The sequence below is a fragment of the Saccopteryx bilineata genome, chromosome 1 (genome assembly GCF_036850765.1).
Source record: "Saccopteryx bilineata isolate mSacBil1 chromosome 1, mSacBil1_pri_phased_curated, whole genome shotgun sequence".
Lineage (NCBI taxonomy): Eukaryota > Metazoa > Chordata > Mammalia > Chiroptera > Emballonuridae > Saccopteryx > Saccopteryx bilineata.
In genome coordinates this window covers 342,739,524-342,754,999 of record NC_089490.1, presented here as the reverse complement: position 1 = coordinate 342,754,999, position 15,476 = coordinate 342,739,524, and the positions used below count along the sequence as shown (strand labels likewise).

At 41.9% G+C, this 15,476-nt stretch overlaps 1 protein-coding gene across 4 annotated transcripts in view; it reads right to left on the bottom strand.

Annotated features, from left to right (window-relative positions):
* ALG8 (ALG8 alpha-1,3-glucosyltransferase) overlaps positions 1–15,103 on the bottom strand; it is a 31,192-nt gene extending 16,089 nt beyond the window's left edge. For 3 of the 4 annotated variants that reach the window (XM_066253707.1, XM_066253709.1, XM_066253710.1), the window contains exons 1-5: positions 14,965–15,103; positions 11,454–11,532; positions 7,240–7,433; positions 3,816–3,925; positions 2,425–2,492 (exon numbers count right to left, since the gene is read on the bottom strand). In XM_066253707.1, coding sequence (XP_066109804.1) covers positions 2,425–2,492; positions 3,816–3,925; positions 7,240–7,433; positions 11,454–11,532; positions 14,965–15,059 — 546 coding nt within the window. In that variant the 5' untranslated portion in view covers positions 15,060–15,103. The remainder of the gene's footprint in view (positions 1–2,424; positions 2,493–3,815; positions 3,926–7,239; positions 7,434–11,453; positions 11,533–14,964) is intronic. The other variant, XM_066253708.1, reaches the window with a different exon arrangement.
* Between the last annotated feature and the right edge of the window lie 373 nt (positions 15,104–15,476).

Here is a 15,476-nt window from a genome sequence, read left to right as displayed (position 1 = left end):
TTTCAACAAATATCTGTTAAGTTCTAAGTTTGATGCTGTGGTACAGAACACATCATCCTAATGATACATTATAAATTCTCCCTAAGGAACTAAAGCCCAGAGAACTAAATTACCCTCACCCCCTTATAAAGTTTTACAATAGCCAGAGTTGATTTCTGGAGAAGAGCTAGGAAAGAGAGTATTAATGAATATATATAATGCAATGCTACCAAAAAATTATTTAAATCATACAGATAGGCCCTGGCTGGTTGGCTCAGTGGTAGAGCATCCACTGGTAAGTGGAAGTCCTGGGTTCAATTTACAGTCAGGACACAAAGGAGAAGTGATCATCCACTCCTCTCCCATCTCTCTCTCTCTCTCTCTCCTGCAGCCATGCCTCGAATGGTTCAAGATAATTGGTCCCAGGTGTTAAGGATGACTCCATGGCCTCATCTCAGGAGCTAGCATAGCTCAGTTGCTGAGCAACAGAGCACTGCCCTAATGGGCAGAGCATCCCCTGGTCAGGGGCTTGCTGGGTGGATCCCAGTCAGGGTGCATGCGGGAGTCTGTCTCTCTGCCTCCTGCCTCTCACTTTAAAAATAAATAAATAAATAAATAAATAAATAAATAAATCATATAGATCAGGTAACATATAGCAGTGGTCCCCAACCCCCGGGCCATGGACCGCTACCAGCCCGTGGGCCATTTGGTACCGGTCTGCAGAGAAGGAATAAATAGCTTACATTATTTCCATTTTATTTATATTTAAGTCTGAACAATGTTTGATGTTTTATTTTTAAAAAATGACCAAAAAAAAAAAAATGACCAGATTCCCTCTGCTACATCCACCTAAGACTCACTCTTGATGCTTATCTCGGTCATGTGATACATTTATCCGTCCCACCCTAAAGGCAGGTCCACGAAAATATTTTCTGATATTAAACCGGTCCGTGGCCCAGAAAAGGTTGGGGACCACTGACATATAGTGTTATTAGGCTGAAGGCATCAAGAAGGATAGTACTTGATCCTATCAAACTGCCTAGGAGAATTAAAGGTATTTTGACTAAAACAAACAAACAAACAAACCCAGTTGACTATAACTAAAGAAGTGTGAATGCTACCTACCTCACATGAATTTTGGAAGGATCAAGTGAGATAATGTCCTGGGGTTCAGAGAAGGAATCTGTCAAAGGGACCGTGACAGGTCGAGTTCCTTCTTTCACTGTCTCAGCAGGTGTCGTCTAGAGTGAGTTGGGAATGATAAGGAGAAAGAATCAGATGCTTTCAGATCTCTCTTCACCAATTTTGTAATTTATTTGAGATTCAGAGGAGGTCTAGCTGGTTCTATAGCTAAACTTTAGTTTATTTGTTCAACAACCATTCAATAATCATTCATTGAACAGCAATTATACTCTATGTACTATGTGACTTTTTATGGTTAAGAAAAATTATCCAGACATTTATAGCTGACAAATAACTTTAGAACAGATTATCAAACGTGATCTTTCCAAAGTCCCTGTGAGGTAACCGCATTTTACAAATAAACATGTAACAAGGGGTAAATTTCATTTTATGGATGAGAAAACTAAAGCTGAAAGGATAAAAGGACTGGCATTGGGTTGGAATTCCAACCCTGTTTATCAAAATTCTCTGGAGATTCTTAAACCACAGAGATTCTGATTCAAAAACCTGAATTTATGATTTCTTCTATAAAAAGGAGACTAATAATTATAACAACCTCATAGACCAGTTTCAAGGTGTGTTCAATAAGATATCATATATAATGCACTCAATCTGAAGCAGCCAATGCATTTGGGTAACCCCTGTCTGAGTGAGGGTTGGTATATCAGGGTCAGTCAAGATTTCAACCCAGACCTCTGATTGTAAATCCTATCCCTTCCGTTACACTATAGTACATGCTTCTGACGGCCAAGCCCCACCACACCATAATAGTTATTACATTATAAAAACTGCAGAAGATTGCATTCCTAGATAAACGATCCCAACCAAATGCAGAAGCTCAAGTTCACTTCAGGACTGCCATACTCTAACAAGTTTTTAGAATACAAGTTTCTCATCTGTAAAATGAAAAAAACTGTCAAAAGAGAAGATGGAATTTGTTAAAAATACTCAAAAAAAAGTTGTTATTGCACTTGGTAACTCAAAACAGTTGGTGAAATAAATTTACCCAACACAGCCCTGCTCAGTGGATAAAGCATCAACCTGGTGCACCAAGATCGTGGGTTTGACCACACATACCAGAAGCAACCAATGAGTGTACAACTAAATGGAACAATAAAGTGGAACACTGAGATGATGTCCCCCACCTCTGTCAAATTAATAGTAAAATTAAAAAAAATTTACCCATCATTCACTATACTGTTGCCTTTATAAGCAAGAAACAAACAAGGGGGAAAAAATCAAATTAGCCTATTTTGTATTTACCTGAAATAATCTTGCAATGGAGAGTAGCATTAATCCAAATAAAAACCCATTGTACTGGAAATGAATATCTGAAATTAGGTCAAGGAAAGACAACAAAGGAAACCAAATTCATAATGAACTGTGCCAACAGATTTGAGTTTAAAAATTGCAAATGTCTTCTTATAAGGTAAATTAAAGACAAAAACATTACACTTCTCGTAAATGTGTTTTCTATTAAAGTTAAATCCTGGACAAACTTTTAAATTAAGATTTATGTTCAAGAAGAAAACCATGTTATTTTCTACCTTAAAGACTCAGTAGCCAAAGTGCCAAAAGGTTTTTTATTTTGTTTTGTTTTTTAGAATTAGGGATGAGAAAGGAAGTTACCTAACAGCTAATGAAGACCATTAGTATGCAGCATTCCACTGTTTATTAGTACATATATATTCTTAATAAGTTTCACAATAAACTGTAAGGTAGTTTGAGCTCAGAGACATTAATCTACACATGGCCTAAAGCTTCTGTGATAACATAACTAGGAATTTGAGTACAGGTCAAACTGAAACTAAAGTCTGGGTATTTTCTTCCATGCTAGGCTACTTCGATGAGAACTGTAAAAATTAGGCTTCTATGAGTAGGAATTTAGAACTTTGCCTATTAATATATGGTAAGCCAAGATGGCGGAAAAGTCCTGTTTCCATTTGTAACACTATAATATGCCATTTCCTATGAAAAGTATCAGAATAATGTGTTATAAAACTGTATATTAGATTAATCTTTAAGACGGTTAACAAGTCCTAGTATATTGCTTTACTTTTGGTTTAACTGGTTCTCGTATATCACCATTAAATTTTCAGGGACAGGGTCTGGCTAGTCGGCTCAGTGGTAGAGCATCGTCCTGGTGTGTGAATGTCCTGGGTTCAATTCCCAGTTGGGGCACACAGGAGAGGCAACCATCTGCTCTACACCTGTCCCTTTCCCCCTTCTTTCTCTCTTTTGCTCTATCTTCCCCTCTCACAGCCATGGCCCAGCTGGTTTCAGCACATTGTCCTGAGTGCTGAGGATGGCTCCATAGAGCCTCCACCACAGGCCCTAAAAATAGCTCGGTTGTGAGCATGGCCCCAGATGGGTGGAGCATTGGCCATCCTGGTCAGGGCACATGTGGGAGTCTGTCTCTCTATCTCCACTCTTCTCACTTGAAAAAGAGGGGAAAAAATTTTTTTTAGGGATAAAGTGCTCTAATAAACTCCAGTCAAGTTGGGCACAGACTACAGTTTTTAGAACCCACTAACCTACCCCACACCCATTTCCAAAAGCAGTTCATGTTTCAGAAACACCATTATATAAAGAATTAATCTTATATTTAATAAGATAACAGAATAAGTGAATAATACATAAAATGTCAAGGATACGGTCCACAATTAACAACCCAAAGTTCCATAGCAGCAATACTGACAGAATAAACTTGGGCTTCTCTGTAAGTTCTTTACCTGCTTTTTTCCCATCAACGCATTTACAGCACCTATATTGAAACATCAGTAAAGAATCAGAAACAACTTAGATCTTCATTAGAACATCACAATACAACTACAGAGAACACTGTGATACACTCTGGTACATTTATTAGCCATTCCTAATAAAACTGTCTATGCCATTTTTGACTGCTTTAAAAGGTGACAGTAGAAACAAAGACCTCAGTGGTGGCTCCATGTCTCTTTATCAGCTAAACTGATTTAAAACAAAGGCTTTACATTAAAAAAGAAGAAAAGAAAAGAAGCTGCCAAAACCCCAAATGTAAGGATTTTGAAAATTGGGACGACACACACTATTTTAGTACTTAAGAGTAAAAACCGCAGACCAAGACGATGCAGCACTCTACAATAATACATCATCACACCAGCCAGACGAAGAACAGAGCTTAGAGAATTTGAGAGGGCGTGGCAGAGGCCAAAACCAACGGAGCCAAGGAACTGGCAGCTCCTGATTTCCAAGTAACAATTTTAAAAATTGTTACATAAAAATGTCTATCATTTAAAAGTAGCAATATAAATATTAAATTAAGTGACAATATCAGCTGATCCCATTCATATTTTATAAAAATATATTTAAATACAGAAAAGAAGCTGAAATAATATGCACTGAATTGGTGCTAGTGAAAGCTATCAGTGGAGGAATACAGGTCATTTTTACTTTGTGTGCATATGTACTTTTCTGTTTTCTAAAATTTCAACAATGAAGATGTATTATTCTACTAAAAAATTTTAAATGTGTTTCATTTGAATATTGGCATTTTCTAAAAACAAAGAAACATAAAACAAAAAGATAGATACAATAAAGATGCAATTAAAGAGTAGCAAATGAGCCTGACCAGGCAGTGGCACAGTGGATAGAGCCTCGGACTGGGACATGGAGGACCCAGGTTCAAGACCGCGGGGTCGCCAGCTTGAGCGTGGGCTCACCCGGTTTGAGTGCGGGGTCCCTGGCCCTGCTGTAGCCACCCCCCCTGTCAAGGCACGTATGAGAAAGCAATCAATGAACAAGAGATGCTTCTCATCTCTCTCCCTTCCTGTCTGTCTGTCTCTTTCAATATGTCACCAAAAAAAAAAAAAAAAAGAGTAACAAATAATATCTGCTTTCCCGCCAAGGAGCCTCCGGTTCCTCATAGATATATACTGTATTTCCCCATGTATGAGATGCTCCAATGTAGAAGATATACTCTAATTTTGGGGTCCAAAATTTGAAAAAAAAATGTATTACATAAAGTTATTGAACTTAAACTCAAGTTTATATTGTGTGTCTGTGTGTGTGTATGGGTGTGTGTGACAGAGACAGAGAGAGAGACAGAGAGAGGAACAGACAGGAAGGGAGAGAGACGAGAAGCATCAACTCTTCGTTGCAGCTCCTTAGTCTTCTTTGTCCATTGATTGCTTTCTCATATGTGCCTTGACTAGGGGGCTGCAGCAGAGCCAGTGACCCCCTGCTCAAGTCAGCGACCCTGGACTCAAGCCAGTGACCACAGGTCATGTCTATGATCCTACACTCAAGCTGGTGAGCCTGCACTCAAGCCGGATGAGCCCAAGCTCAAGCTGGAAACCTCAGGGTTTCGAATCTGGGTCCTCTGCCTCCCAGTCTGATGCTCTATCCACTGCGCCACTGCCTGGTCAGGCAAACCCAAGTTTTATTCATCATAAAATTCATACAACTCTTCATCACTGTGAAAATTCCCATCCATTAGCTTGACCTCATCTGTATCTGATGATGAATCACTGTCTTTAACAATGATTGATAAAACAAGCGCAAAAAAGCGCTTGTAATGCAAGTAAAAAAACTACAACCACTGTATAAGACACACCCAGTTTTTTGTTTTTACAGAGACAGAGAGAGTCAGAGAGAGGGGCAGATAGACAAGAACAGAGAGAGATAAGAAGCATCAATCATCAGTTTTTCGTTGTGACACCTTAGTTGTTCATTGATTGCTTTCTCATATGTGCCTTGACCATGGGCCCTCAGCAGACCGAGTAACCCCTTGCTCAAGCCAGCGACCTTGGGTCCAAGCTGGTGAGCTTTTGCTCAAACTAGATGAGCCCACGCTCAAGCTGGCGACCTCAGGGTCTCGAACCTGGGTCCTCGGCATCCCAGTCCAACGCTCTATCCACTGTGCCACTGCCTGGTCAGGCAACACACCCAGTTTTTAGATGCCAAACTTTTTGGGAAATGGTATGTCTTATACATGAGGAAATACAGTAGTAACCTTATAGAGCAATTGAGAAAATTTGGAAAATTACTAATCTATACATAGTGCCTGGTTCTGGGAACTGGCACATAGATTTCAACAATTTTATCTTACTTAACTCCTCTCTCTACATTGCAGATAGACTTGAATTCTACTCGCTCGCTCTGTCTGTACACGTTCCCTGGGGGCTTAAATGAAAACATTTTGAATTAAAAGAAGGGCATTAAAAATCACCTTTCCTTCCAACTCTTTCAAGTTCATGAACAGACTGAAAATTAGGGTGTCAAAAGGAGTTGCTCCATGAAAATAAGCAACGGTTAAAACATTCCCAAGGGACCTTTTCCGAAGGCCTCACGCACAGAAATGACCTATTTATGACAAGGGTCACTGAATGGACACCAGCTACTGCTCTGTTACAATCACACCAGCAGACCTAAGTATTATGACAGAATAGAAACTAACATTAACTAAAAACTTACTACTTGGAAGTCACTGGGCAAAACAGTATATATAAGTGTATTTAAGTACTTAAAAGTAATTTATAGTTAAAAGATACAAAACAAAAATATAAACATAACTTAAAATTGGCAAAGAGTCTTCAAGAAAGAATTTAGGTGGGAACTAAAAGCATTCCATAAGATTTGAGTTTAGTAGGGTGAAAACTCCACTGGTGGTTAGCACAATGCATAAGTGTGCATGAGTGTCCGTGTGCTGTATGTATGTGTGTGTGTATGTATCCCAAAGAATATAGTAGGTAACAGAAGCCTCGGGGGGCCTGCTACAAGGAAGGAAAGAAAAGCATACGGAGCCACTTGGGCAGGAGAAATGGTGCTGGAACTCTTCTTGGGAGTACCTTTCACAACACTCACAGTCACTTGTTCTACCTATGCCTGTAACCCCCCTTCTTCACCATTTTCTTCCACAAGATTAAGGTAGGTTGCTTACTATAATGACTCACTGTACAGTTTAAAATACAACAACACAGTTTCGTACTGTTCTAAAATTTGCTATTGTATAAACTTTGTTTCCCCCAAATGAGTACAAATTCACACTATACTTATTTCCTCAACACCTTCCACACAAAATGACATTCTCAGACTTACTCATGCACAGCATACACAAAGAGTGCATCCGTAAAGATGACAGAAAATCTCTGGAAAAATAAGGTCTTTGAGCTGGTATAATTCAGATTATGGATATTTAGCATCTCTCGATCAAAATATTTGGCCACATGTGACAGGGTATACTCAAACCATGCAAAAAACGGGGGGTAATCCAAGGTCCACTCTGAAGTTGCCTGTGGTAAAAAGTGAAGATGGAACATATCCTAAGTGACTGAATAAACAAAGAGGGTGCAAAGATTCTCTGGTTTTTAAAAAAGCACACGAAATGAAACAGCATTTAAAATATGCCACACATAGCCCTGCCTGGGTAGCTCAGTTGGTTATAGCGTCATCCTGATATGCCAAGGTTGTGGGTCTGAACCCTAGTCGAGGCACATACAAGAATCAACCAATGAATGCATAAATAAGTGGAACAAATCAATGTTTTTTTCTCTCTCTCTAAAATCAATAAATTAAAAATAAATAAAATATGCCACAAATAGAACAATTTCTATGTTAATACTGAGCAGAACATCAAAATCTATATCCTAAGTAAGAACTTCCGGTTTCCTTAGCATCAACTATAGTTCAAAGGAAATTGATCTAAAACCTTGTTATAATAAGCTTGATTATGACACAGTGTTATTCATCCAAATACAAAAAGGGAGTTAGGACATAACCAATGACCTACCAGCTTGGACTCAAGTTCTTAGAGAATCAATTTTCCCGTTTGGAAAGTAAGTATCATGTGCAGTTTAGTAATTCATACCAGCAATAAAAATACATGCAGGGTTCTTTTTTTTTTTTAATTTTTTTATTTTACTGACAGAGATAGAGAGAGACAGAGTAAGGGACAGATAGGAACAGAAAGGAAGGGAGAGATATGAGAAGCATAAATTCTTTGTTGTGGCACCTTAGTTGTTCATTGATTGCTTTCTCATATGTGCCTTGACCAAGGGGCTATAGCAGACCGAGAGACTCCTTGCTCAAGCCAGCGACCTTGGGCTCAAGCTGGTGAGCCTTGCTCAAACCAGATGAGCCTGCACTCAAGCTGGTGACCTCAGGGTTTCGAACCTGGATCCTCTGCATCCCAGTCCGATGCTCTATCCACTGAGCCACCGCCTGGTCAGGTACGCAGAGATTTTTTATAAATAATAATATAAGAGAATGGTTTGTATGTTATCAGATGCCTACACATCATATTTAAAAAATATTTTAAACTGATTTTGTGAGAGATAGGGAGACAGAGAGAGAGAGAAACATCAATTTTTGTTGTTCCAGTCATTCATGCCATCATTGGCTGATCCTTGTTATGTGCCCTGTCCAGGGATTGAATCCACAACCTTGGTATGTCAGAAGGACACTCTAACCAACTGAGCTACCTGGCCAGGGCCTACACATATTTGATTATTCCTTTCCTCATAAATTGCAAAACAGCAGAAAAAGACAGGCTCTTAGAAATACTCCATTCCAAATCCTCATTTGCCAGATGAGAAACTAAGGCTCAGAGAAATGAAGTATATACATTTTAGGCCAGTGGTTCTCAAACTTTTTGAAGTCAGGGTGCATTTAAAATCCTACAAATAATTGTAGGCACACTAAATACAAATTTCTGAGAAATATGTTATAATAATTAAGTCAAATGTTAAAGAAAAAAATATAAAGTCCAGGCCCTGGCTGGTTGGCTCAGCGGTAGAGCGTCGGCCTGGTGTGCGGGGGACCCGGGTTCAATTCCCTGCCAGGGCACATAGAAGAAGCGCCCATTTGCTTCTCCACCCCCCCCTCCTTCCTCTCTGTCTCTCTCTTCCCCTCCCGCAGCCGAGGCTCCATTGGAGCAAAGATGGCCGGGCGCTGGGGATGGCTCCTTGGCCTCTGCCCCAGGCGCTAGAGTGGCTCTGGTCTTGGCAGAGCGACGCCCCAGAGGGGCAGAGCATAGCCCCCTAGTGGGCAGAGCGTCGCCCCCTGGTGGGCGTGCCGGGTGGATCCCGGTCAGGCGCATGCGGGAGTCTGTCTGACTCTCTCCCCGTTTCCAGCTTCAGAAAAATACAAAAAAAAAAAAAAAAAAAAAAAAAAAAAAAGTCCAAGCGTGCTTTTATGGTAATTAAATGAAATAAATATGACAAAATTAAATTTATTCTGACATTAAAAAACATTATTCCCGGGTCCGATTCCCGGCCGGGGCACATAGGAGAAGCGCCCATCTGCTTCTCCACCCCTCCTCCTCTCCTTCCTCTCTGTCTCTCTCTTCCCCTCCCACAGCCGAGGCTCCATTGGAGCAAAGATGGCCCGGGCGCTGGGGATGGCTCCTTGGCCTCTGTCCCAGGCGCTAGAGTGGCTCTGGTCTTGGCAGAGCGACGCCCCAGAGGGGCAGAGCATAGCCCCCTAGTGGGCAGAGCGTCGCCCCCTGGTGGGCGTGCCGGGTGGATCCCGGTCAGGCGCATGCGGGAGTCTGTCTGACTGTGTCTCCCCGTTTCTAGCTTCGGAAAAATACAAACAAACAAACAAACAAAAAAACATTATGTTACATTTTTTGAGTTATGCTTTTTAGAATGCGTAAAAAAGAGGAGTTAAAAAATTAAAAAATGACAAAAAAGTTATCTTTTTATATATATAAATACATTCTTAGTAAGATTTAGTAAATTCAGCAGGTCCCACGCAAATGTGTTAAGTTTTTTCATTCTTGTGTTTATGAGAAACATGAGCCTGATGTGTCCTAGCGATTTCTTCAATGTTTGGGCATATATTTGAAGGGCAAACTCTCATTTCCTCCTCAATACACTGAAGAGTTCCTCTCTTTTTACTCTTAATTGTGTTGAGTGCAGAAAATCCCCACAAGCCCTGGCCGGTTGGCTCAGCGGTAGAGCGTCGGCCTAGCGTGCGGAGGACCCGGGTTCGATTCCCGGCCAGGGCACATAGGAGAAGCGCCCATTTGCTTCTCCACTCCTCCGCTGCGCTTTCCTCTCTGTCTCTCTCTTCCCCTCCCGCAGCCAAGGCTCCATTGGAGCAAAGATGGCCCGGGCGCTGGGGATGGCTCTGTGGCCTCTGCCTCAGGCGCTAGAGTGGCTCTGGTCGCAATATGGCGACGCCCAGGATGGGCAGAGCATCGCCCCCTGGTGGGCAGAGCGTCGCCCCTGGTGGGCATGCCAGGTGGATCCCGGTCGGGCGCATGCGGGAGTCTGTCTGACTGTCTCTCCCTGTTTCCAGCTTCAGAAAAATGAAAAAAAAAAAAAAGAAAATCCCCACCACACATATCATCTTAACTTTGCACCAAACAAAGGATAGAAGAAACTTGCCTCCAGGTTTTCTGGGGAACATGGGGGTTAATGTAAACAATCCAGCACCACAGTTTAACAGCCTTTTGCAACCTAATCAGGCAAGTGAGGTGGAGGGTTTGGCAGACTGTCAGCTTACAGCCAATTCCCCACACCTCTATTCCCCAAAAATCTAAACTCCAAAAATCCTGTTGGATTTTTGGTCCCCAACAGGCACATATTTCTCTGGAACATGATAGTGTGCACCTGGAAATTTTCTAGGGCACACAGTGCGCCTTGGTGCACACTTTGAGAACCGCTGTTCTAGGCTGTGGCACAGCCAGGCCTAACACCGAAGTTTTCCTTTTTCACAATCCAATGTGCTTTCAAAAAGGGTGTAGCGCCCTGGCCGGTTGGCTCAGCGGTAGAGCGTCGGCCTGGCGTGCGGGGGACCCGGGTTCGATTCCCGGCCAGGGCACATAGGAGAACCGCCCATTTGCTTCTCCACTCCCCCTCCTTCCTCTCTGTCTCTCTCTTCCCCTCCCGCAGCCAAGGCTCCATTGGAGCAAAGATGGCCCGGGAGCTGGGGATGGCTCCTTGGCCTCTGCCCCAGGCGCTAGAGTGGCTCTGGTCGCGGCAGAGCGACACCCCGGAGGGGCAGAGCATCGCCCCTGGTGGGCGTGCCGGGTGGATCCCGGTCGGGCGCATGCGGGAGTCTGTCTGTCTCTCCCCATTTCCAGCTTCAGAAAAATACAAAAAAAAAAAAAAAGGGTGTAGCAAATATTATAATTATCAATTTGTAGTTTGGGAAACTCATTTTGAAGTAACAGGATTCCCTAATAGTATTAGAAGGCAGAACCGAGGAAGAAACACACTTTGGAAAACTTTTAACATCAATGATACTTTATGATTTCACATATTACCATGAAAGAAACCCCCCAAAAAGTAAAAATTAAAACTTACCTCATAATACCACTGTGATATTGGCAAACTGTGAGTGATAGCAAGCCAATTTCGGTGTACTTCAAAATCTGTGGAATGGCTATTGGAAATAATCAGATGAATAAAATGAAATTTTGTAACATTTATCAATTTCACATTTCTAACACTATGCTTTTAAATGGATCAACACCTCTATATAGTTACAGCTCTCTATCCTTTACAGACACAAAGAGGCATTACATAACCCTGAAACACCTCACTTAGCTGGAGGCCAGACCTCCTTTTGGAAAATATGGGGAAACTGTAAGTGAAAAGAGTCTCAGAGTGATCTAAAGCAGTGGTCCCCAACCTTTTTTGGGCCACAGACCGGTTTAATGTCAGAAAATATTTTCAAGGACCGGCCTTTAGGGTGGGATGGATAAATGTATCATGTGACCGAGACAAGCGTCAAGAGTGAGTCTTAGACGGATGTAACAGAGGGAATCTGGTCATTTTTTTTTATAAGATCCTTAAGGGCAGAATCTATAATTTTTATTTTTTTATTTTTATTTTATTTATTCATTTTAGAAAGGAGAAAGAGAGAGAGAGAGAGAGGAGAGAGAGAGAAGGGAGGGAGGAGCAGGAAGCATCAACTCCCATATGTGCCTTGACCAGGCAAGCCCAGAGTTTCGAACCAGCGACCTCAGCATTTCCAGGTCGACACTTTATCCACTGCGCCACCACAGGTCAGGCCGGAATCTGGTCATTTTTAAAAAAGAAAACAACGTTCAGACTTACATATAAATAAAATGGAAATAATGTAAGTTATTTATTCTTTCTCTGCAGACCTGTACCAAATGGCCCATGGACCAGTACCGGTCCGTGGCCCGGGAGTTGGTGACCACTGATCTAAAGGGCTGACCAAAAGTCCATACATTTTCTTAAGGGAGGCCCTCAGGTTGCTGTTCAAAGGTGACTTACTCTTGTTCAGAAAGAATCCTAACAAGATTCGTTAACTGGAAAAGGTCTCACATACAAGTTGGATGGATTTTCAGCTTAGAGTAGTTCATCAGATAGTGAAAGTGGAAAATGATTCCTGCCTTGCCTTTCCCAGTCTTCAAATTCTTTGTTTACGGTTTTCCCCCTCACTATATATAAATATAGTCAGGCATCTCCCCTACAGGGGAGGAAAAATTTCCTCTTATCATCTAGGTTTTGTGACTGGTCGAAGAATTAAATTGACATAAAACATTACCAAAAGAAAAATAAAGCCAGTTTTAATTAGTGATGTATATACAAAAGCCTCAAAGCCAGAGATTTGGGGGTTTCAAACCTGGGTCCTCAATGTCCCAGACTGATGCTCTATCCACTATGCCACCACCAGTCAGGTAGGCTCTAATGTAATCTCTCTTATAAAAGGGTAACTTCTCTGTTTTTAGAGTTTCTCTTATGTCTGCAGTTTCTTAAAATAATCATATAATAAAGAGGCATATTTTGGAGTGGCATGTTCTGCTACCCTTCTCTCCTCTTGAGTACAACTTTTGTTTGTCCATTGCTGTACTTGCTGTCCATATCTAGAAGCACTTCATGGATGGGCTCAATACATTAAAAAACCTTTTTAAAAAATTAATTTTTGGCCCTGGCTGGTTGACTCAGTGGTAGAGCATCAGCCTGGCATGTGGAAGTCCCAGGTTCGATTCCCCATCAGGGCACACATGAGAAGCAACCATGTGCTTCTACACCCCTCCCCTTCCTTCTTCTTTCTCTCTCCCTCTCTCCCAGAGCTATGGCTCAACTGATTCAAGAAAGTTGGCCTTGGGTGCTGAGGATAGCTCCATGGCCTCATCTCAGTCAATAAAATAGCTCAGTTGCTGAACAACAGAGCAACAGTCCAAGATGGGACAGAGCATTGCCCTATAGGGGGCTTGCTGGGTGGATCCTGGTTGGGTCACATATGGGAGTCTGTCTTTGCCTTCCCGCCTTTCACTTAGTAAAAAACAAACCAAAACAAAACAAACAAAAATCAAACACTCAACAGTCTAATTATGTAATTACATATTTGCATTGATTTGTTTCTGGAACTTGTTACCCTTACTAAACTATATCCTTTTCATGGTCAGGGGCCATATCCATTTTGTCTTTCCCTACAGTCCCCAACCACAGTGACTGTTACATAATAAAGCAGTACACAATTTGTTGAATATATTTGCATTTATTCTAAATCTCCCATCTCATTTCCCAGGAGTTCCCAGTTTGAAAAGTAGAGTAGCAAGTATATGTTCTTAATCCTGGGTCAGTAAATGAAGAATATTCAAAATAACGACCTTGAAAACACAGTTCTAGGTTGAAATAATAAAAGCAAGAAAGATCACTTTATATGCACAAACAGAAAGTTTAATAAATAAAATCTTTCACTCTTATTTGAAAGGAATTCCCTATATTTTAGTATTCCAATTTGCTTTAAAATGTAAAGATGCTTCTGTACTTTCAGTTATGCAGAAGGTCCAAGTGATCAATCAATGCCTTCTTTTCCCAAGTTCCTCTTAAGTAATTTTGCTGAACCTACATATACATTTAATTACTTATATAATTACACATATGCATCAGTATAGATGTACATTCTTCATATACAACTCTTTCATTCTCAAATCAACAAGAGGTTATCAAGAGCTTGAACCAAAGGATAGCAATAAACAAAACCCTAAACGTGAAAGGGAAAAAAGAAATGAGGTGAAAAAGCAAGGGAGAAAAGTTAGAAAAGATGACCAGAAGCTGGAAGCTAATATTAATAAAATCTGAGTACCCATCGTACACACTTCACCACTTAGTGGTTGCTTCCTGACTGGTTTACACACTCTTAGTCTTGGCCCTGCATCTCTCTTTTACACTGCAGTCTAACCCTGTTAAGCGACCATTGCTTACCTCCTCCAGTGCCACTCACCTCCTCCCTTACTGCTCTTGAGCCACAATGGCTAGTTTCTGTTTCTAATATGCTGAGTTCTTGCCTACCACAGGGCCTTTGCACTTGCTCTTTTTCCTATGCCTGAACTGCTTTTCACATTCCTTATTATTTTTCACCCTTTGGATTTTAACTCAAACATCACTCCCTAAAAAGATAAGTAGTCTTGCCCCATAGTCACAACCTGAAACTTTCGTGTTTGCCAATCTGTCCCCACCAACTCGACCAACACAAGGGCAAGAAATATCTTCCTCTCCCTGCATCTCCAGGACTTAGAACACTTGCCTAGCACGGCAGGCAGCTGATGAACACTAGCTAACGAGTGCAGGTGGGTGTTGTTAATCTGCCTATTAAGGATGAGGACCCTGGGGCTCAGAAACGGCAAAGAACGGCTGACCTGAAACCAGACATCCGCCCGAAGATCTAGTTCTAAGATAACACTAACTAACACTCAGTGGTTGGAATGGGAAGCTTAGCAAAAGCAAAGCGGCGACTACATAACTTCCAAGTTAGCTTTCCTTGTCATACCCGGACTCAACCACGCTCCTCTCTCCCGCCCTGACCGCCCAGCCCCTAGCCGTGCGGATCCCTTACTAGGTGGGGAGGAGAAGGCATTTGAGAAGAGTTACTCCGAGTGCCAAAGCCGAAAACCAACTGTCACCACTAGTCGCAACACGGAAGACCGCCATTGCTGCTGAATCGCGCGTTTTCCACCAACTCGCTCTGTATCCGGCCTCCCGCGCATGCGGACAAGGGCCTTTGAGACGGCGCCGCGGGCTGCACGCATGCGCTGAGCCGCCTCGCGTTTATACTTTCCGCCCACCGTCCTTTCACCGACACGCCTCTTTTGCCACTCGAGAGCGTTTAGTTCGCCTGAGGCGACAAGTTTCATTGATTACTTTATTCTCAAATTGAAATAGTTGCTGGGCGTCTGCTCCGGGTCTTGATTTTGCCCGGTGTTGGGATACTGGTGCGACAGAGAACTGCAACTCCTAGAGACCTTCATGTGCTAGCGGAGGAGACAAAATTGTAATGAGAGTTACAACAGGAGTATCAGCTCCAGGTAGAGAATGATATGAGCAAGGATACAGAAATGAACAGAAGTG